The sequence below is a fragment of the Neodiprion pinetum genome, chromosome 3 (genome assembly GCF_021155775.2).
Source record: "Neodiprion pinetum isolate iyNeoPine1 chromosome 3, iyNeoPine1.2, whole genome shotgun sequence".
NCBI classification, from domain to species: Eukaryota; Metazoa; Arthropoda; class Insecta; order Hymenoptera; family Diprionidae; genus Neodiprion; species Neodiprion pinetum.
The window spans coordinates 3521565-3542682 of record NC_060234.1 but is presented as its reverse complement, the minus strand read 5'-3'; the positions used below and the strand labels follow the sequence as shown (position 1 = coordinate 3542682).

Here is a 21118-nt window from a genome sequence, read left to right as displayed (position 1 = left end):
AGGCTGCAGGAGTAAGGCGCGAGAAGTTACGAAAACAAAATTCTACTAGAAGTGAATATTTTAGAGTGGTAGAACTGCTAATAATAATAATGTGCACATGTGCAGCCGGAAAATAATATTCCGCCATTCGTGTATCCTATGTTACTGTGATTACATGTGTAAACATTGGTTATCTTGAATTTTTTTGTGATTTCGAGCATTATTTGTCATTTACTATTTATTATTGATTTGTTATTTTTATTTAAAATTATTTATTTTTGGAGCTGACTTTTATTGCTATTTAACTATTTACAACTGCAATTTTTAAAATCATATTCTCTTTCATTTAAACTTCTGCGCTTAAATTTTCTCGAATCACATTACTCGGTAGAGGGCGCTCTGAACATCCTAAGTAATGCTGACATGTTACTATACTCTAGCAAGAAATAACTATAGAAATATAGTAACTGCGAATTTTTCAATATTGTGTTGGTACAGTGTACTCCTGCAGCCTGCCAAAATTCGGTCCCATCTAAAAGCATTGAGTGAACTGGAGTGAACTCCCCCTGGCTGTGATGGCGGATAAATTTTTTACATCTGTGTTATGATACCAATTTTCACCTGTCATGCTTATTATTTACTGAACCGGATAAATACGTTCCGTTTCGCAAAAGTAATATAAGTTAAAACAATAAACTTTACTTATTTTCTCCGATGTCCTGGCATTGGTAAATTTGTTTTAATGTTTGACCTATTGCAAGTTTCGGACGATTAACGTTTTGCTAATTTGTTCGGTTTTCTCGAAAACTCTCGTCAATTTAATCGTCAAGTGTAAGGTAGACTGGACACAAATCAATAAAAAAATAAAATGTAAAATGCAGTCGCTCTCGCTTGATACGCGTTTAAAATAGCTACTAGTTGTTTTGAAGGTTATGTGCCAAGTATAGTTATACCGTTGTTCTAAATATAATAATACACGGATAATTATAATACCTTTAAACAGAATAAAACACGGTGAAGGTCGGAGGTGCGGGTTTCGATTGTGTCCGTCCCAACAGCTTGGCTGTTGAAGAAGATAAGGTGAGATCTTTTTCTTGTTTGTTATTCTTCTCAGTCTCCTAAAATTGTAATATCAAAGTTATCCACAGTCTTGATTTTTAACAGAGAAGACGGGGTGAATCGCTAGCAAAATGTGGAGGTATTGTCAACAAGAGGAGCGGATCTCGAATATATCCAATGATCTGATGCAAGAATGCAAGACTGCAGCGCCAGGAGCGCGGCTGTCACCTGGCATGCGAAATAATCTGGAAAAGTATCAGGCTACGATGCGGAAGACTATAGTATCGCGGCAAAAAGATGGATGTGCACCGCTGTTTATTGCTTGCAGAAGAGGCAACGTAGAGATAGTCGAGTATCTGATAAATGTTTGCAAAGCTGACATTGAACAGCGCGGCTTGTACGAGGTACCTGATGACAGATCTGTACATTGCGTAACTCCTTTGTGGTGCGCTGCTGTTTCCGGCAGGTTGCAGATCATCGAAATTCTTGTCTCCCATGGGGCAAAGATTGACGCCGTCTCCGATACTGGTTCAACGCCTGTTAGATCTGCGTGCTTCATGACACATCCACGTAATTTGCAAAATGCCAAGAAATCATTTTTTACAGATAGCATAAAAAACAAAGATATACATATTTCCAAATTATTTGCAGATATTGTCATGTATCTTGTGAAAAAAGGGGCCGATATATTCAGGGCTAACTACAACGGTGGTACTTGTTTAATAAATTCTGTGCAGAGCTACGAATTGTGCAAGTTTCTGTTGCAAAACAAAGCCGACGTCAATGCTAGGGACGTACAGAATAAGACTGCATTGCACTACGCCATCCAAGAACACAGATTCGCCACTGCCAAACTCTTACTGTATCACAATGCTGATCCAACTATACGATCTAGCGATAATGATGACGCCCTTCAAATAGCTTGCTTAAAGGGATCTACCCAAATTTTTGAATACCTCAGTAAGTGTAAACGGGAAGGCTGCGGTAATTCAAGGATAGAAAGAGGAATGAGTTCTGTAAACGTTTTCTTATATCCGTATTCTTGTTACAGTCAAAAACATCGCCTACTCGCCACAAAGATTAGCAAATGCACATGAGTTGATGGGTTCGACGTTTTTGGAAGAGGATAATGCCCCTCATTCGACTATTAAATACTGGCGAGTAGCTCTAGCGATAAGAAATGCATTCACAGTAAGAAACGAGCCACTGCGCAAACGACCTGTTATACCTAAACAGGAGTGTTTTGGAAATGTGGGAGAATTTACTACTGTAGAAGAGCTTGACGCTATCGCCTTGGATGTCGACGCTATCAGAATACAGAGTCTTTTAATTTGCGAAAGAATACTTGGACCTCATCACAAAGACACACTGTTCAGATTGATTCACAGAGGTGCCTCTTACGCGGATTCTTTGAGGTGTGAATTACATTCATTGTTTTTATTCATTACTTTTTTGCGTATTATAGCAATTCATGTGTAACAGTAAAATATAATAACTATCCGTATCACAGACATCAAAGATGCATTGATCTGTGGAGGCGAGCGCTCAAGATTCGGGTCGAAAAAGATTCTGTAAGTATTCTGTCTTACAATTACAGTTGATATTCTGATCGAGCAGAATGGAAGAGTGGTTCCTAATTAATATTACTTTTTTATCATTGTACAGATACTGTGCAGTGATACCTGTTTCATTGCGCAAGCTCTAGTCAAGCTAATGGTGGATATAAACGAAAAGAAGATAGAATATGATTATAGAATGCCGGAGAAAAGAAAACCAGAATTTAGTGATGTTGAAGCGATCTTTCATCTCTTGGCAACTCCGCTTACAGCAGCAAGGCAGCTATTGGAAGTAAGATATAATGGTTAACAGTGAAATTTGTCAGTACGATCTTTCCAGTAAGGTTTATAAGCCTTTTGAAATATAATTCAGATGAGACAGATGCAGAGAGATGCAAATAGATGCAATAAGTTGAATTTTTACCCCATCGAAATACTGGAAAAATGGCTCAACATAGTAGTAATTGAAGACACATCAGTTCTCCAAAAATATCTACTGTCAAGATTATCTAATTTTTACTGTTTTTCGTTTTCTTTTGTATTATAAACCTTATCTCACTTATTATTCTTGTTAAACTATCAATGCAGATTCGTCCAGTTCACAAAAGGCAACAGGAAAGCTACGATCATATTTTAAAATGCGTTACCCACCTCATATACCTCCTGGTCGAAACAGCACGAACCGAAAGTGAGAAAGTACAAGCTCAATTACTGGTCTGCAACCTGGTCAAACAAAATCCAAGGTCTGCATCCACGGGAGATTCTCTCCTTCATCTTTGCGCATCAAGGTTGAACACCATCAGATCTAGCTACTTTTCCAGCGATGATATACCGGTGAGTGAAATTCTTCAATCAGTCAATTATTCCCGTCAAACTCTAAGACCAAAGCTTTTCTTTTCCGTACCATCAAGTTTTTGTTCCACGTTTTTGAGATCCGTTTATTTCTACCTTATCGTCAATCGTTGTTCTGCATATTGCCATGTAGGTAAGCTCTTTTATTTACTTTTTTTGCTTGTTGCAATCTTATAGTGCATTCCGAAACTTTGTTCAAATCCATAGATATTTTGTAATTTGTAGTTTAGCCTTTAAGCAGATTGATAAAATGGCGTTACTTTTTCTGCAATGATTCAGCTGCTGCCAGTGCTTAAGTGCTTGGTAATGTTAAGCCAGCCCGACAATAACACAATTGTCTTATTGTTGCTCGTGAGTTCAATTTTTGTAAAATTTGCCACAACAGTGAGTTTTGTGCCTATTAATTTATAGGTGCAAATATCAAGTTCACCTATTCCATATGGAAATTATATGACTTCATTTATACCAGTGGGTATTAATCAAGAGAAATCATAAAAAAAATATCTACGAAATCACCTGGCAACCGAGTGACGCTAATAATTTTTATTTCGTACGAATTGACACCACCGTTCAGTTGCTACGCGAGGCATAGCATTAACCAACATTCAATCGAGCTCGGTTTTTTACTTCTGACGTATATGATCTCATCCTAACTGGTTTTTCGAACTTGCTCGTTGGTATAAAACGTCAAGATGAACAGAGAAGTAACTCAAAAGGTGCGCAGCAGTGCTTTTATACGCCTTGTGTAGAGCGCGCTTCCTAGATGAAATCAAATAGGAAAATGAATATTTTCTCGTCCTGTATTCTAGTTTTTATCGGATACAGTGTGCTTGAATATTGCGCACTAGCCGACGACCAGTTCACGGTAACTCTAGAAAATTTAGCGAACCTACAAGATAGTCAACTGCGGGACAGATTGTGCTTCGGGAAGTTTAACGAATATTTGTCGAAGTTATGGGACAATGATTTGAACATTACGGACATTAGTGACGTCGGTGAGATACCGATATTTCGGGGGGAATTCAAAGAACCGAGTAGACCGAAGTACGACTTTCAGACACAAGAGTGGCTAATGGAGGATCCCAAGCCGATTTTAAAATTGCGGACATGCTTTGACGGATTATACAAGGCAGCGTCCCATCTTATGGACAATGAAACGCGGGATTGTTTGAGCGAATTCCTCAAGCGTTTTTTTGATCGTCAAGAACAATACACTGAGGTTAACGAGAAGTTGGTGAACGATGAAAAGCCACTTCCGTTCCGTGAATTCTTGAGCTTTATTGACGTCGAGGATGTAGTTTTCCAAAACAGAAGCTTCCGCGACAATCTCACATCTCATGAGAACAACACCTACGGTCATATGAAGTTCTTTATTCCAACTGACGAAGATAAAGATGAAAGAGTGTGGATATTGAGACAAGAATGTGATTGGGACGATTTGAGGCAGTATCAAGATGCCAAGGACGATCAACGCGTTGTTCTTGAATTGTTTAAAAACCAGACATTGCGGTTGGTCAACCAACAGTTAGGCAACAGTATCGTCGAAAATATCAACCTCTACCGTAATATAACACGAAAGAATCTTTCAGACTGGTTAAAAGCGAGGCAAGCGATGATTGCTGAGGTAGAAAGCATCGTTGAAAAGCTGATGAAATCTCCGAAGAACGATACTCAATGGCTATGTGAATACGCGAGTGAAATTGCGAATAAATTCGCCAGTGAACAGAAGGATATTCTTTTGCCGTCCACCATTCATAGCGCCTACGCTGACTTGTCGGCGGAATTGTTTGAGAATAAGGCCAGATCGATTGAAAAACACTTGGAAAACCTGAACGATACGCGACGAGATTACTTCAAAAATTTAGCAGATAGATTCGAGATCGAAATGCGATGTTCCTCGTCGGTTCAGCTCATGATATCTAATCAACAACGTTACGAGCTGGCTCAACTTTTCATCGGAAAGGGATTTCCCTATCCTCAGATCTATTGCAGGAGTATGAATTTAAACCTTGGTCTATTGGCACCCATGTATTGCAAATGCGTCGGAACATATTGCGTTACTCATGACATTGCATCACTTTACGCCGAGAGGTTTATACTGAAGAAAAATGACGTCGGAGACTACACCGTGTCCACATTCCAAATTAACAAACCTACTCAAAAAGTGGTCAGTTGGCCCGGGATTAAAGTTCTTTGAGCTAATTTACGAAACTCTATGAAAAATTCAACGTTACTCTTATTTAGTGATCGATTAATTATGATTATTTAAATAGGTATATACGCTTATGTCTGATTCCGATCTACGTACGTTAATCCTTAAGTTACGTTACCTGAATTTTACGAAATACAGAAATGTATAATAAAAATGCGTGTAAACTGTACTTTATTTACGATATCGATAGTAAATTTGTAAATTGTTAAATTCATGATAATCTAGGTGTGAAATGTCATAAAATTGATTAACAAAGTTTTTATACTCCATATCGACGTTGGTCGCTTTGACCAAATTCTTTCCGTTCGACTATGCCTAATAACTAAAAGGATTCACATTTTGTCAATGATCTGGTTGAAAGCAATACGTATAGTTTACGTACAGTACGTAATTAATAATACGTATTAATACGCATAGTTTATATGTCAAGTTTTGGAGGGTTCTTCTGGTGTCGGTACCACCAAGTACTGAATTTTTGGTGAGCTATTCTGCTGTTGGCACTGCTGATGAGTTCATCGAGGGGTCGTATGCGGTAGGAAGAGTTTGTTGTTACCGAGTAAGTGTTGTTTGGAAGCAGGTTGAGCTGGAACCGTTCGGCCCTGACAGTGGCGATTCCGAATTCTTCACAGAACGTGCCCTGACACTTGCAGTATCTCGGCTGGACTAAACCAGCCGACATTTCCTTGACGTTACAATACGCGTATCCGTAGGGCAGCTGGGTGCCGACGAATGCCATGGCCATCATGTAACGCTGGTGATTTTCTATCATCCGGACAAAGTTGGTCAGGCAGTAAGACCCGTCCTTGTAGTTGGCCACTATAGGCTGCACCCCGGATTGACGGTAGTCATTTTTCGCCTTCAGAACCTTTTCCAGTGCCAGAATGTATGCATACTTCTTGCTCGCTTCGAGCTCAAACGACAGAGAAGTGTTCGGCATCTTGTCGAATATGATATTTTTCTGCTCTACGAAGAAATCGTACGCGAATTCCGCCGCGTATGTGCAAAGAGATTGAGCATCCCGTTTCTCTCTCTGAAGCTCTTTTATCTTGTCCAATATCATCTGCTCCATACGACTTCTGGCCTTGTTCCACAAGTTGTACCTATGGCAATGGAACGAGAAATTGAGATGCAATTTGAAATTTCAATTGAACCGCCGCACTCACCTGTATTCCGGAATGATCGCACCAGGCACCCACTTATGGAGTATTTCAGCAACGAGATAGGTGTTGACGTTAGTCTTGACCAGATCCCCGAATTTTTGGTACCTTGCATTCTCGTTCCCCACTTCCCTCAGCACCCTCGCGTTCCTGAACTCGCATTCCTGCTCGACTATGAATAACTTCATGTTTTTATCCTCCTCGGTCTTGATATAGAAATCTGTCATGTCCTCGTGTATGGCTCGCAATTCGTCGTCGAGAGCGTCGATGTTCTTGTTGTCGAATAGAAGTTCGGTCAATTCGTAGTAAGTGTAGAACGATTTGAAGGGGAGCTGTTCGCGCGAGGATGTCTTTATGAACTCTTTCATGACCATCGCGGTCTTGTTCTCCTTCACCAGGTAGTCAGGGTACATTCTGTTAAGACACCTTATTTCGTCTTGGTCCATCTTCGGTGCAACATTGCTTACTAGATTTCTGACGCACTTGTCGAGCTTGTTCAGCGCCATCCCCTCGTCCTGTATCCACTCGGACTGCGGGTTGCTGTAGAGGTCCTTGAACACCGGCACCTCCATCGCGGTTGAAAAATTTCCCAAATCGTTTATGGACAGTCTGTCGATCTCCTCCTGCCATTGTTTCGCTACCAGGTTGTCCAGCACCACCAAGCAGTACAGCTCGTTAACTTGTATCTGCTGTATCGTGGTCAGGTCCACCCCTTCTGTTGTGATCCTCGAAACCACCGTCGCCTGTACAGGCTTGTTGGTGGTGGGTATCGTTCTCAGTGTCGTGGTGCTAAGCGGCCTTTTGGTCGTGGGCCGCGTTGTCAACGTCCAAGTGCGAGGCGGTTTTTTGGTCGTTGGTGTTAGAAAATCCAGGGTATAATCATCGTAACTCGGGTACCACGAGGGACAATTGCAGTCACAGTGACTGCTCACGGCAACCACTATTGCGCAGGTCAGAAACACCACGCGGATATGCATCCTACTTTCATAGAGTCGAATTCGACTTTTTGACGAAAGTAAAGAAGCTATATAACGCGTCTGTGTTGTTCGCCCGGTGTACACGTTGACGCGATACAGAACCCCGTCGAGTACTAGCCATAGCCGAGTTAAGATTCCTAAATTTATACGGCGAGGTGAATTTTACTTTTTGCCGAAACCCTGCCGCACGGTTCAGACCGAGGTCACCCTGTCCAGGAAACCAGTTTCTACGCGAGAGTGGTTATTAAAAGTCAACATACTACGCATCTTCATCTTTTTCCTCACCACGCAGATACATGGATGTTTCTGCGTACAACTTACAATGTGGTTATCCATCTTTCAGCTAGTGACGTCAGCTATTTTACTATCACGCGGCGCAATAATAGCGGTTGGTAAAATCGACGAGAAGAATATTAATAACTCGGAATTTAGTAGTTAACACGTGCAAAATATGTTACTATCGGGATATTCCAGGTACATCGTAAAAAAAAAAAATTGTCGAATCAACTTTTTACTAATATATTAAAAAGTAGACAGGAAATACCTTATTTCATCGACATATTTCATACGTATATTTTTTTTTTTTATTCATCCTCAACATACGAACGTACATACATAAATCAGATGTGTGTAATTTCTTTTAACTACACTGGTCAAAAAAGAAAAATATAAAAGTTTTTTTAGCCCTCTTTCGTAAATGCTTTTTTTACCTTGGCATGAGAATACTAAAAATGTGTCTGTAAAAAAAACCCTATTTTCTCAGAAAAATCTGATTATTTAAAAAAATAAAAATGCGTGAAAATTTCTTGTAGCTTAATTTTCTAAAATTATTCTCACGACTTCTTGACACGTTCTGCTTTTCTTTTATACAAATATGATGGATAATCTCGTTTTGATGTCCGACTATTTTCTTTGATACCTCTTCTCGATCGCAAATTTTGAAAATCAATAAATTCGAAATAAACAAAGAAAGTTTATGTGCTGACAATGTTCTCCAAAATGTCTACAGATCAAGGGTACATCGTGTATTCATCCAAGGTAATCGTTAGTTTAAGGAAGTTGAAATAGATTCACGTGATAAATCGTTAATGATAATGTCAAGTGTATACTTTGTCGTATATTTAGACATTTCGATATGATGAAATATTTATAATATTTTTTTCTTAATACTTATGTAGATAAAATACAAAAAATGTGTGATTTATTTAACGACCAATAAACATCTTGACCAGTGTTATTATACATAAATGAATGGCGATAACGTGTTGTTAACCTTTACAAAAATGTTTGTCATTGGTTTCGCTAAATATCAAACAACAATCAACGACGTTTCTCTACCCGCAGCTAATAAATGAAGATACTCTTGAGTTGATCTCTTTCTCTAGCGCGTAAGCCAGCGATTAGCTAGTCTCTATTCCAGGACTGGACCTTCTTTCTGCTTTTGAGGCCACTCAGGACGACTTTGAAGGTTCCATCAGGAGCCTGGGCGAGGGTGTATTCTTCAGCAAATAGAGCGGCGAGACCGTGAGCTACGCAGAAGCTGCCAACACAATTGCAAAATCTGGTTGCAATGAGTCCCAAGTTGAGGTTCTTATCCTTGCAGAAGAATTGCGGATAGTTATACTGCCCGTCAACGAAAGCCAGCGCGATGTCAAACCGGTGATGGTTCTGTACGAGGTGCACGAAAGAGCTGAAGCACCTTGTTCCGTTTTGGTACCGGTCGGCGAGGGTCTTGATCACGGGGTGACGGAAGTCCTTAAACTTCTCTAGCGCTTTTTCGATCCCTCTAGCCTTTTTCGCGACCTCGGTAATCCTCAGGGAGACGTAAGTGTTATCAGCCCCCAAAAGGATGTCCCCCTGTTCGTCCGAGAATTTGTAAGCCAGCTTTGTCGCCCGCTCGCAGAGCCACTGAGCGTCCTTCTTCTGGGTGCGCAGCTTCGCCACTTCTTCGTTGATCTCCGGAATCATCCTTTGCCTAGCCGTTACCCAAGCTCGGTATATATGTCTAGGCAAGGTGGTGTTTAGGTTCCAATTCTTCACCACTCGATTGGCCAACTGCTGATTTACCGAATCTCGCACCTGGCGCTCGAATTCCTTGAACTTTGCGTTGCTGTTCGAAGCTTCGCGTAGCGCTTTGGCATTTTTCCACTCACATTCCTGCTCCATTATGTAGTAAGGTTCGACCCTGTCCTGCTCGGTCGTTAGAAAGCTCTCCGCGTGTTCGTAGACTGTTCTCTCCAGGCTGCCAAGCGCGTCCGGTGTTCTGCTCTGAAACATCAACTCCACGAAGTCGGTGAAGCTGACGAATCTGCGGAATGGAAGCTGCTTGCGGGCTGAAGCCTTTACGAACTCCTTGAACACCTCCTCGTGTACTATCTCCTCTTCAACGTGGTACGCGAAAATTGAGTTGAGGCAATTTATCTCCTCTTGGCTCATCAACGGCACGATATCCGGCACCAGACCTCGAATGCATGTATCTATTTGCCTCGAAGTCGATCCTCCCTCCATCAGCCACTCTTGCTCATCGGTGTTGTACTTAGGCTTAGATGGTTCCTGAAAATTATGTTCTGGCTCGACGTTGCCCAGATCCTGGATCGATATTTTGTCCAATTCGCTGCTCCACTTCGATTTTAGGATTTCGTCGACCCTCTGCAGGCAGTTCAGATCCCGGTAGTATTTCCGTTGCAGTGAGGTGAGGTACATCTCATTGAAGGCTGGGAGTTGTTCCCAATTTTCTTCTTGCCCAACCGCGACATTGTAACAGATGATCAAAAGCAAGACAGACTTCATTGTCTCGGCAGAGATCTGACTCGATTCCGGTATATCCTTAGAATACACAGATTATATACCAATCGGTTCTGCTAGTCAATTTTACATGTAAAGCCAAGCCTACGGTAATTTATACACACGTGATATATTAAACCAGTTTCCAAGTTGAACAAAGTAAAGGTGGTAGAGATGATGGGGCCGGAACTCACCGTATCAACACTGATTATAATTATTCCACGTTTATTTCTTTCATTTCTCTTTTTGCACTCATCTGCAATATTATTATTACCAACTCTAAACGTGTTACACGTGGGGATCTCCAACATTCACAAGCAAAGTTCCGAGCTCGACTGATTGCGGTTTGGACTCTGCCAAACTGGGATTACCATATTTTATATGCTTAATGGATCCGTGCGTACATCATTCGTTTTCTTTCTTTGGATGGTAGTTTATACACGTTATATTATGTTACTCGAAATTGAATACACCATTTACGATTTTTTTGTCTTTATGCTTGAATCCAGATTGTTCACCACTGTATCGCACATGTTTTTTATCGTAAGAGAATATTTATACGACAAATGTATGACATAATCCACTTTGAACTGTGTTTGTCAAGCCTTATAAGCTACACTGCAACACTGTGTACAATAAATACGCCTGACATTGATTGATTCACCATGACACTTTTCGTCGAAGATGTCAGAAGATTTGTCGAAGCATTCCCGAGTTCTTAATCCCGAAGTAATGAGGACCGCGAGTTTCTCGCTATCTAGCTGCACCTACCAGTCCCTCTCCCCCATTTCTCCGCCTCTCCGTAGTGCCGATCCTGCTAACGACGCGGTAGGCACCATTCTGATCTTGTGCCAATCTGTAATCGTTCGCCGGTAGCGATGGTAAGTCGATATCGGCGCAGAAATTTCCACTGCAGCTGCAAATGTGAGAAGAGACGCTTCCCAAACCAGGGCCCAACGTCTTGCAGTATACATCTGGGTACGTGTATCGAGACTCCATGAATACCGAGGTCATAATGAGGCAGTGGTGCTGCTGCATCATCATGCAAACTCCATCCAGACCCTGGGAATCCCGATCTATTCTCGTCGTGAGCGAGTTCACGGTCACTTGGTGAATGTCTGCGACGTTCTTTTAACACCATTCCTGGATCCTTCTGATTCCATTAGCTATCGTACCAGTCTTCGATCGCACTCGTAGGTTCCTTACGCTTTTGCTGAGACTGAATAATTACGACCTGAAGTAGTCACCTGCCAGTTTAGTCGCGTGCTCGCACATCCACCTAGTGCCTCTGTTCCAGGGTCCAAAGCTTTTCAATCTTTTCGGCCAATGACCGCTTCGTCGCTTTCCTGCTTCGAATCCATGCCTTGATGTTCTGCCGGGAAATTACCGCTTCGTCGTCCAGAACCGACTTGCTCAGCATTTGGTTCAGCGATCTTCGAACCTGTGCCGCGGACTTTCGGAACTTCGATTTTGGGTTTCGGGCCGCCCGCAGGGCCATCTCATTCTTCCAGTCACATCGATTCGATCTTTTACTTCACAGTGGATTTTTACGGCTGATATAAACAGTGTCAGTAAAATTAGCTTCATGATCGGTACCGATTGGTATAACCCTGCAGATGTTCAGACCGTTGGGTGTCGGAGGCTATATAAGTAAACTTTCCCCCCTCTTAGAGTTGTGCAGTTGAATAATATCCGATTTCCTATGAAAACCTGATTACGCGATGACATGAGCTGCTGTGCATTTGACACTGAATATCTTTTTGCTCCTGATGAATAATCATTGGTTTGCGTATTGCTAGATCCTGGATTACCTCTTTGATTACCATTGTAATCGTGAACCCCTGATGATTGTATTCAACGTCAACATCCTTAAAGTTGTCAATTTTTCTCTTTTTATTGAGGGCGGTTGAATATATATTGGATAAACGAACGAATGCGAAAATAGTTCAGTATTATTATTTTTTTCTCAATGTACGTCAATCATAAATCCAACATAAAATGTATCAATATAGTATCATAAAATTTTTTTAGTAAACAGACAATAACAATAACGTAATATCACAATCAGAAAATTGTTGACAAATATGTAAAAGTAGCGTTACGTTTCCAACCAGTGATCCTTAGGGGAGTAATCACACGTGACTTTGTACGTTCCATTTCCTTCTTGAACCAAGGTATAATTGTACGAGTACACATAAGGGATAGAGTGTGTGGCGCATATTGTGCCACTACATTTACAAAAGTTAGGAGCAATGTGGCCTAAATTTTCTTCATCATTCTTGCAGTAAAGTTGGGGATAGTTATAGATCTCGTCGACGACTGCCAGCGCGATGGTAAGCCGATGGTTGTGTTCTACAACGTGTGTTAATGCTTCGAAACACATTTTCTGATCTTTGTGCTCCTCTTCGGCCAGGATTTCCACCGACGCTCGATCGCGGCTGCTTCGATCGACAAGTATGGATCCCTGCTCTCTTGACAATTCGTAAGCGAATCGTGTCGCCCACATGCACAACCACTGAGGATCTTTATTTTCGAAACGTATTCTCGCAATTTCTTCGTCAATGTTCATCATCATATTCTTTCTGGCATCCAGCCAGGCCATGTACCGTAATTGAATCAGAGTGGAATTCGAGTTCCAGTGCCTCAAAATTATATTCCCTACCATCTGGTTTACGGAGTCCCGTACTTGACGTGCGAATTCCACGAACCTCGCGTCATCATTTGCAGTCTCGCGCAATGCTTTGGCATTCTTCCATTCGCACTCCTGCTCCATTATGTATGTTCGATCCAATCTATCCTCGTCTGTTCTCAGGTACTTCTTACTCTGATCAAAAACTTTTTTTTCTATATCGTCGAGAGCGTCCGGTTTCTTCGACTGGAACAGCAAGTCCACCATCTCGACGAAGCTGACGAACCTGCGGAATGGTGGCTGCTCCTCGAGTGACGATTCCAAAAATCTCTTGAACGTTTTCTCCTGTGCCTCTTCTTCCATGACGTAGTTCCTGAGGATTACGTTGAAGCATTTTCCATCTTCCTCATTCATCGTCGTAATTATGCCTGATTGTATCATTTCGAGAACGCACGACTGTATGGTATTCGAAGTTGATCCTGCCTCCAGTAGCCATTCTTCTTCGTCGGTGCTGTACCTCTCTGCAAGTAGGGATCCATGAGAGTGATAATAAAAGAAAAAATCTGAGACCCGTAATGCAACCGCAATAGTGTACTTAAAATCCGTGATCATCGTCAGTATCTTCTCTCCGAAGGTCTAAGATTCAAAACTCGCATATCACTCAGTGCTTTACGTCATTTTTTTGAACTTACCGTCTCGTCGCTTCACCAGCGGTACATTATCCAGGACGTCGTCTGATACTTTTTTCAATCCGTTGTTCCATTTCGATGTTAGGAAGTTGGCAACCCTCTGCAGGCACTTCCACTCTTCCACGTGTCGATGCTGAAGTGCATAGAAATGCTCTTCGTTGAAAGCTGCCGGTTCCTTAGAATTTACTTGATCCTCGAGCCCGTGTACTCCAGCGTAAGAGAGAACGAAAAGCAGGATCAGGTTCATGGTGACGCTGATCGAGGAATTGTTTAACTGCAGTTTTAAATCGTATACGCGACTTATACTTTCCTCAGATTGAATGGTATTTACATCTTTTCGCTGCTCGTTTATATCCAATCTTACAGTTGGAGAGGGGGCAGAATAGCTTATCCAATTCTCGGAAGTTTTTGATATAAATCTTGTTCGTTATTAATCGTACCGTATTTATCCTCATTCTCGAATATTATATGAATTTACTATCGTTTATTTTGTATTTACCAATTTACAGTAAGTGGTTGTTTATAGGCTACCTTCAAAACACCGTTCAAGTGATATAACTCGACTGATGTTTAGTGCAGTTCACAGATTTCTGTCGGTTATAACTACTTTCGTATAGCTCGTATGTATCGATCTTACCCAGATAGCAAAAGTTTTAGTTTCGAATCGAAACAAATAATAAATAAATAAACAAAATGTTATCATCATACGTTATTTCAATCTCCGTATAAATACATTGTCTTTATTGATCCAAGTTAGTTTACCTGTCAAACCGGTCTCGGCTTGCTCAATGACGAAGATTGACCTTCACCAGCATTTAATGGATGTATACCGAAGTTAAAGATCTTTTATTACTAACAGCCTCTAGCTAGATAAGGTATTCGTCGTATAGAGAAAGGTTCAAAAAACATACTTACTTTGCCAGTTTATTTATTTTTGTTTGATTCTCGCCATTTTTAGCTTGAGCTAATTAAAATTCGGCTTAGAATCGAGTTTCAATTCATTAAAAATAACTGTCATCCTAACTATAGGATCTGTCTAACAGCGACATATTACATAGCATAATTATTATTTTTCTCTTTATCATTTGACTCTCTGATGGACGGTTGTTTGTTATTTTAGAAGTATACATAACGCTTAATGAAATGTCCGACGCGATTATACGAATGCACAATGTTTTTATTGTTGGTTTTTTTTCAACCTTGAAAGCTTGCGTAGATAACTTTCATAAATTATACTCGTTGTGGCTAGGGTAACTGAATCCTAAACAAAAAATAGTTACTCTTCTACGTGGTCTTTATAGTTACCATTATCGTCGAGATCATCACCTAAAATTCCGCCAAAGAAAAGATGTTCAAAGAAATCTATTTCTCGTAGCAACGGAAGTAGGTATATAATTTAGAATGAAACAAGAACACCATTTATGAATAATAATAATTTATTATAATATACATAGTTCGTTCTTATACGACATTATCACTCATTCTTCTCGTACGATTTTTCATCCTTCATGCCAGTTGACGATTCTTACAGACTTGATGAATCCAAGTGAATTGTCGACAAGTGTACCACTTTACTTCAAGCACGGTCAATCGACGCATCGCATTCCTCCGTATTTTTCACGTTCTGTTCAATACAACATTGCCGTTTACTAGCTTGTACATGTTGGCCTTGAGTTCCCCGACATCGTTGATGGTGCAGAAGCTACCAGCGCACCTACAGTACCTAATAGCCATGTGCTCATGTGTACTGGTGGCCGCGTTCTTGCAGACAATCTCGGGATAAGTGAGAGAGTTCTGAGGTTGAACGTAGCGCTGAACAATCGAGTACAAGAAGTGATTGGACATCAACTCGCCAAAAGTCTCTATACACCGTAACTCAGGCTGGATGGAATGTCTGAAACGTCTGAAATCGAGGCACTCCGTGGACTCGCCGTTGGCACATATGTCGAGTTCCCTGATACGGCTCTTGTCGTTGTAGTCGGTGGTCACCAACCGAAGAGGAGAAACCCTCTCGGCCAATAAGACCTTGATCTCTTCCTCGGCGAAGAAACTCGCCAGAATTGTTGCGTACTTGCATAGATGTTCGGTGGTGAACGTCCCCGGCATAAGATCACCCATAATGGAGTTCAGGTCCTTAAGGTTCCTAGCTCTGGCCGGGATCCAACGTCTGTACACCGTGACCCACGTGCCCGGTTTCAGGTCCTTGGCCCCAAAGACAGAATGCGCCACCTGGATCGAAACCGAGCGAAGTACCTGATTCTTAAACTCTTCGAGCATTCGGTCCCAGTCACCCTCACGCTTCTCGAGCTCGGCCAAGTCCCGCCATTCGCAGGCCTGATCGATCAAGAAGGCCTTGTCCGCGCCACTAGCGTCGCGATCGATGAGTTGTTTGACCGTGTTTTGGATCGGTCGAAACTCCGGCATGATCCACATCCGGATTTTACCCTCTGAGAGCACATCGAGCAGTTCTTGGTAGTTGAGGAAGACTCGGAATTGGACCGGCAGCGTTTCGTCGAAGAGAGCCGCTGACGAGATGATCGACTCGTTCTCCAATTCGGTGCTTACAAGGTCCTTAAGGCACCTTTCCAACCCTGGATTCTTCTTCAGTTCGGCCGTCAGGTTCCCCATACAATTTTTCAGCTCACTAGTCGGCAATCGTTCCCTCGCTTCCGGTTCCACGGCACCGTTATTCGATTTCCTCAAATTATCGTTAAGCTTGTAACGTGAGGTCCATTTGTCAGTCAGTGATCTGTCCAGCTGCATGAAGCAGTTGAGCAACTCCTCCGTTCGTCGTCCCAGCTCACTCGTAAGCAACTCGTTTCTTTCCGGGTCCCAATCGTCATCCAGGCACCATGACGGTGACGCTGCTATCAAACCGCACAGTACAAAAATCACCAGCATCTTGAACGTCCGTCACTTCTCTCGCCACGGTGTAACTGCTTTATGCGAAATTCTGACTCTCGGTCCTGCGATATACTCCGTCCTTCTCTCTCCTAGCTTCATTCTTAAATACCTGTTTTCGATCAGTTTACATGTGTTCGCGTATCGCATGCTCAGGCAATACGCTCGAGCCAAGATCACCGTCCGGGTTTTCCTCAACTGATCTCACTCTTATGGTATATCTGCATAACCGGACTGAGATATGCATCGCTTTCAATGTGTTGAAAAAACTTCCCGGCAGTTTCGCGTGTAAGCGGCGCATTTGAGGGGGTCGTCTAGTGCGAAGGCTGTTTTTTTGGGGTATTCATTTTTCACGACAAACCGTTGTAACAAAATTTATCATATTTTTCACATTATATTTATTGACGTTTAAACCAACTTTGTCAATTTTTTCGAGACGAATTATTGAATATTACCTAATGTATACTACCCGATAGGAACGTGTGTAAAATAAAGTGTAGACATGATGTCTCAAAAATCACTAGTCCAATCCTGTCCAAATTTTTACAGCATCTTTATTGTACCTATACCTATTGCGTGAACTAGGATAATCATGATTGCTTTGGTAGTTTTTGTTATATGAAAAAAAAAATTGAAATTTGCATTTTTTCCATTTATTTAGCTGGTAAAAAAAAAATTACTAACGCAATCATAATTGTTATAGTTCACGCGATAGGTATAAGTGTGATAAAAGTGCTGTAAAAATTTGAACCGGTTGGTCTAGTAATTTTTGAGATATCACGTCTACACTTTTTTTTCACACACGTTCCTATCAAGCACTGTACGTTACGTTATATTCAATGTTTCGTCTGTAAAAATTTAACAACGTTTGTTTAAATATCAATAAATACAATGTGAAAATTATGAGAAATTTTATTTCAATGGCTTGTCTTAAAAAAAAAAAATACCCAAAAAAACCTTTAAAAAAAACAGCCTTCGATGGTTTTTCAGGCTAAGACCCATTTTTTTTCATTTGCAACATTTTTTTTTTTTCCCAAGTAAGAAGTTTCACGGCATTTGCATTATTCTTGTTTCAGATGATATTCCCACACTTCGAAGTAATCAGGCTTCTTTTGTTATGCGGAGCCCACGTTAACGTGAGAAACAAATTTCGGTCAACTCCTCTTCACGTCGCTAGTAATGCCTACAACTTTTCAAACCCGGTGAGTAATTAATTAATCATCAATCTGCTACTAATACGGTTCACGTAATCAATTATACTGTAATTATTAGTATCATTCGATTACTCGATCGTTGAGTACACTAATTGTAAAAATAGATTTCATCAGTTCCTCAAAATTTCACCGTACTCGAAGTATATGAATTTTGGCTAATTGGCAAAGGTTTTCAACTAATGATATTCGAATGAAACAATCTTGCTGATCAAAAAAAAAAAAAAAAAACAATTTCTTCCTAACTCGTCTTTCCTTTTTAATCCGAACATTCCAATTTCGGAGAATTGAAGTATGGGAAAAAACGAATGATTATTTATTTATTTATTTTTATTTTTTTTTTTTACTTCAGATTAACATTTTTCAGCATTCATATCAGCAGATGTGGAAATTCCGAAGGTAATCCTGATTATTCTTGTTTGTGTTTCTTCTTTTTTCGTGGCGTCTAAAGTCAGATGCTTCTCAATTCGGGAATTACGACGAGCGTCAATTGATTGTAAGGCCGATGCGATGATGGTTTTATTTTCTTTATTTTCAGCTTATCAAACTTCTCCTTGACTACGGAGCGCATTTGGACATGCCCAACAAGTTTGGCGACACTCCGGCCCGTCTGATATCCCTAAACCCTCACAACAGTGTGAACTTGGTGAATTACATAACTCTGAAGTGCCTCGCTGCGCAAACGATTTGCAAGTATGCGATACATTGCACCGAGGTGCCGAGGGCGCTTTACAGATTTTTGGAATTTCATAAGGAATAGAATAGCGTTTGAGTAAACTGAGCCTGAAGTAATACACTAAAAATGAATTCAATTATGCAGATGTGAAAGAATGAGCAACATATCTCTCAAGAATAACACTGCAAGTGACAGTAAGCAGTTTAAATAATTTATCTTGAAATAACAATGTAACAACGTCGAAAAATTCAGGCTAGATATCACACGGCTACAAATTTAAGGTTCCTCAATATTTTTTTTTTTTTACACAATTACGTTCTTATTCAACAAAATTTTACCGACTCCTTTTACAGATTTATTTTCCACACAAGTTTTGTACCAGGCGTGATATCGAATTCATTCAAAGAACTTGTCGTTTTTTTATACGAGTAAAGGAGTAGAATCGCGTTATTGAAGAATGAAGGTAATCTCGTTTTAGTTGTATGTCACATGTATTCGTTGAAAATATTTTTATTTTTTATTTTCATTTGTTTTTACTAAAAACAACTGTTTTCAAGTTAGAACAAATGAAATAATTGGAGAATTGAATCTTATTCTTATTACTTTTTGTCTTCTTATTTTACTGTGACTTGCACAAAATTTTCAACGGTATACGCATATTGACAAAAATTCTTTTTCTCCGTACAGGGTTACGTGTAAAATTTGAATATGGTCCTGCACTCCTTTATGTATATTATAAAAATGTATCCGTGTGTACAAGACTATATTTAGCGAACGTGATAATGTGTAGGTAATAATTCTTGTTTTATAATCAATAACGCTGAATCCGATCTCACATTTATTCGATGGAAACGATGATAAAGTATACATAATAACTGCAAAGTTGGAAATGATAACAAATTATAAACATATAAGCATACAAAAAAGATTCTTGCCAATTCTTTCGTCGTATGTGGATTAATATGATGTATTTATTCGTTTAACAAACGATCAAGTAATATACAATTCATAGTATGCAATAGCTTGGTCGTCATTGATCGAGGAAAACGTTTCATTGAAGTGAAAATTTCCCATCTCATAAATTTCTCTTTACAAGAAATAAAACAATTGCTGAGTTAACGTATTTGACGAAATTCAGTTCTCTCTTTTTCTGCTAGTTTATAATTTTTCTTCTTCAAACAACGTCTTTGAATGAATTTGTTTCTCTGCGACAAATATATCGGAGAATCGTAAGAAAAAGTTTGACATATATATAGACATCCTTATGTCTGATGAAAATTTGAATTTCTGTGAAAGTTAACTGCGGTAATTCTTGAACAAAAAATATTCGTTAATAGTTTTAATGTCAATGTTAGTCATATTATATATTATATACACAAATTTTTCTGAGTACAGCATTGCATATAATACCGATTCGCTTAAAACGAAATACAAGTGAACAAGAACGCGTGTATTTATATATAATTAATGATATGATTAAATTAGTGTGTTGAGGTAATATTCAACAGTTAAAAATGATATAATATATATACGTATGAGTTTGTTAATTTTTACAATTAACTAATTTTATCTTGTCACAAACAATACACTATATTGTATTCCATTTAAAGGATCACAGCTGTAATTGACGCGCTTAATCAATATTAACGGACTAGTTTTCCGTATATGAGTAATCAGGCTCCTAATAACTATGCATATTCATTACAAAATTATGATAATCATAATATATCTGTTATATTTAAACGTTTCATTGCAACGTATAAATGTGCTGACCTAATGTTAAAAATTACATTAAAATTTTTCACCATCATATGCGAAGATAAGGAATAAGTTCTAAATTAATTTTAAACCTAAGCGTCAGATTAGAAATGATATGCGAGGATGAAAAAAAAAAAAAAAAAAACGAAAACACACAGCTGAAATAATCAGTTACAGACTTATATGTAATGTGGGAATTTAGAAGAGGAGAATTTTTTCTTTTCCAACAATTCCAACAAATGGGAACTTGTTTGAAAAATTTATTTCTTGCATCGTTTAGAATTCAACGATCCTGTAACTGGCACTCAATAATTGCGATATACCATATATACCTATATATATAAATAATAAAAATTTCCATAGATTTATTCCATGATCGGTGTTTATAGTGTGAGATGATTGAAAATTTGTTTCGTTTTACGTATACAATACTGCACACGAAATATAATTAATCCAAAATCAAACGAGCATGCTAATTGATAATGAAAAGAGAAACATATATGTATAAAATAACAATACGTCTATGATAATGATGAAGTATGATAATGAATAGTAATTAGTGGTAAATTTACATCTATACACAAATTTTTATGTGCGAGAAATAAAGTGATATGTTATCGATATATTATTTATGTGTATCTACGTACATAATATGGCACGTATTGTGAATTAAGGGAG

General features: G+C 39.6%; 3 protein-coding genes across 5 annotated transcripts; 1 reads left to right on the top strand and 2 right to left on the bottom strand.

Annotated features, from left to right (window-relative positions):
- Positions 1-541: 541 nt before the first annotated feature.
- Positions 542-21061, top strand: LOC124214803 (protein fem-1 homolog C). Of its 3 annotated transcripts, XM_046617444.2 has the most exons (10): positions 542-707; positions 983-1059; positions 1144-1608; positions 1690-1998; positions 2090-2453; positions 2549-2609; positions 2704-2886; positions 3183-3428; positions 17872-17997; positions 18545-21061. In XM_046617444.2, exons 3-10 carry the CDS (start codon positions 1170-1172, stop codon positions 18764-18766), a joined length of 1950 nt encoding a protein of 649 aa, XP_046473400.1. In that variant the 5' UTR covers positions 542-707; positions 983-1059; positions 1144-1169; the 3' UTR covers positions 18767-21061. The 3 variants fall into 3 exon arrangements, with proteins under 3 accessions (XP_046473400.1, XP_046473399.1, XP_046473401.1); XM_046617443.2 differs by having other exon boundaries at positions 542-1059; XM_046617445.2 differs by having other exon boundaries at positions 542-1059; positions 1128-1608.
- On the bottom strand, positions 5813-7922 carry LOC124214805 (uncharacterized). The gene is made up of 2 exons (XM_046617446.2): positions 6822-7922; positions 5813-6758 (listed from the first exon to the last, which is right to left on the bottom strand). Exons 1-2 carry the CDS (start codon positions 7790-7792, stop codon positions 6077-6079), a joined length of 1653 nt encoding a protein of 550 aa, XP_046473402.1. The 5' UTR covers positions 7793-7922; the 3' UTR covers positions 5813-6076.
- LOC124214806 (uncharacterized) lies at positions 8753-14271 on the bottom strand. The gene is made up of 3 exons (XM_046617447.2): positions 13898-14271; positions 10771-13726; positions 8753-10618 (listed from the first exon to the last, which is right to left on the bottom strand). Exons 2-3 carry the CDS (start codon positions 10885-10887, stop codon positions 9197-9199), a joined length of 1539 nt encoding a protein of 512 aa, XP_046473403.1. The 5' UTR covers positions 10888-13726; positions 13898-14271; the 3' UTR covers positions 8753-9196.
- Positions 21062-21118: the final 57 nt, after the last annotated feature.

Bases quoted from the DNA above. Each gene is read 5' to 3' on its own strand.
- LOC124214803 (XM_046617444.2), top strand. From the start codon at position 1,170: ATGTGGAGGTATTGTCAACAAGAGGAGCGGATCTCGAATATATCCAAT. The intron at 2,454-2,548 runs GTGTGAATTACA...TCCGTATCACAG, and splicing joins TCTTACGCGGATTCTTTGAG to ACATCAAAGATGCATTGATC. The intron at 3,429-17,871 runs GTGAGTGAAATT...TTCTTGTTTCAG, and splicing joins TTTCCAGCGATGATATACCG to ATGATATTCCCACACTTCGA.
- LOC124214805 (XM_046617446.2), bottom strand. From the start codon at position 7,792: ATGCATATCCGCGTGGTGTTTCTGACCTGCGCAATAGTGGTTGCCGTG. The intron at 6,759-6,821 runs GTGAGTGCGGCG...CCATTGCCATAG, and splicing joins GCGATCATTCCGGAATACAG to GTACAACTTGTGGAACAAGG.
- LOC124214806 (XM_046617447.2), bottom strand. From the start codon at position 10,887: ATGTTGGAGATCCCCACGTGTAACACGTTTAGAGTTGGTAATAATAAT. The intron at 10,619-10,770 runs GTGAGTTCCGGC...GTGTATTCTAAG, and splicing joins TTATAATCAGTGTTGATACG to GATATACCGGAATCGAGTCA.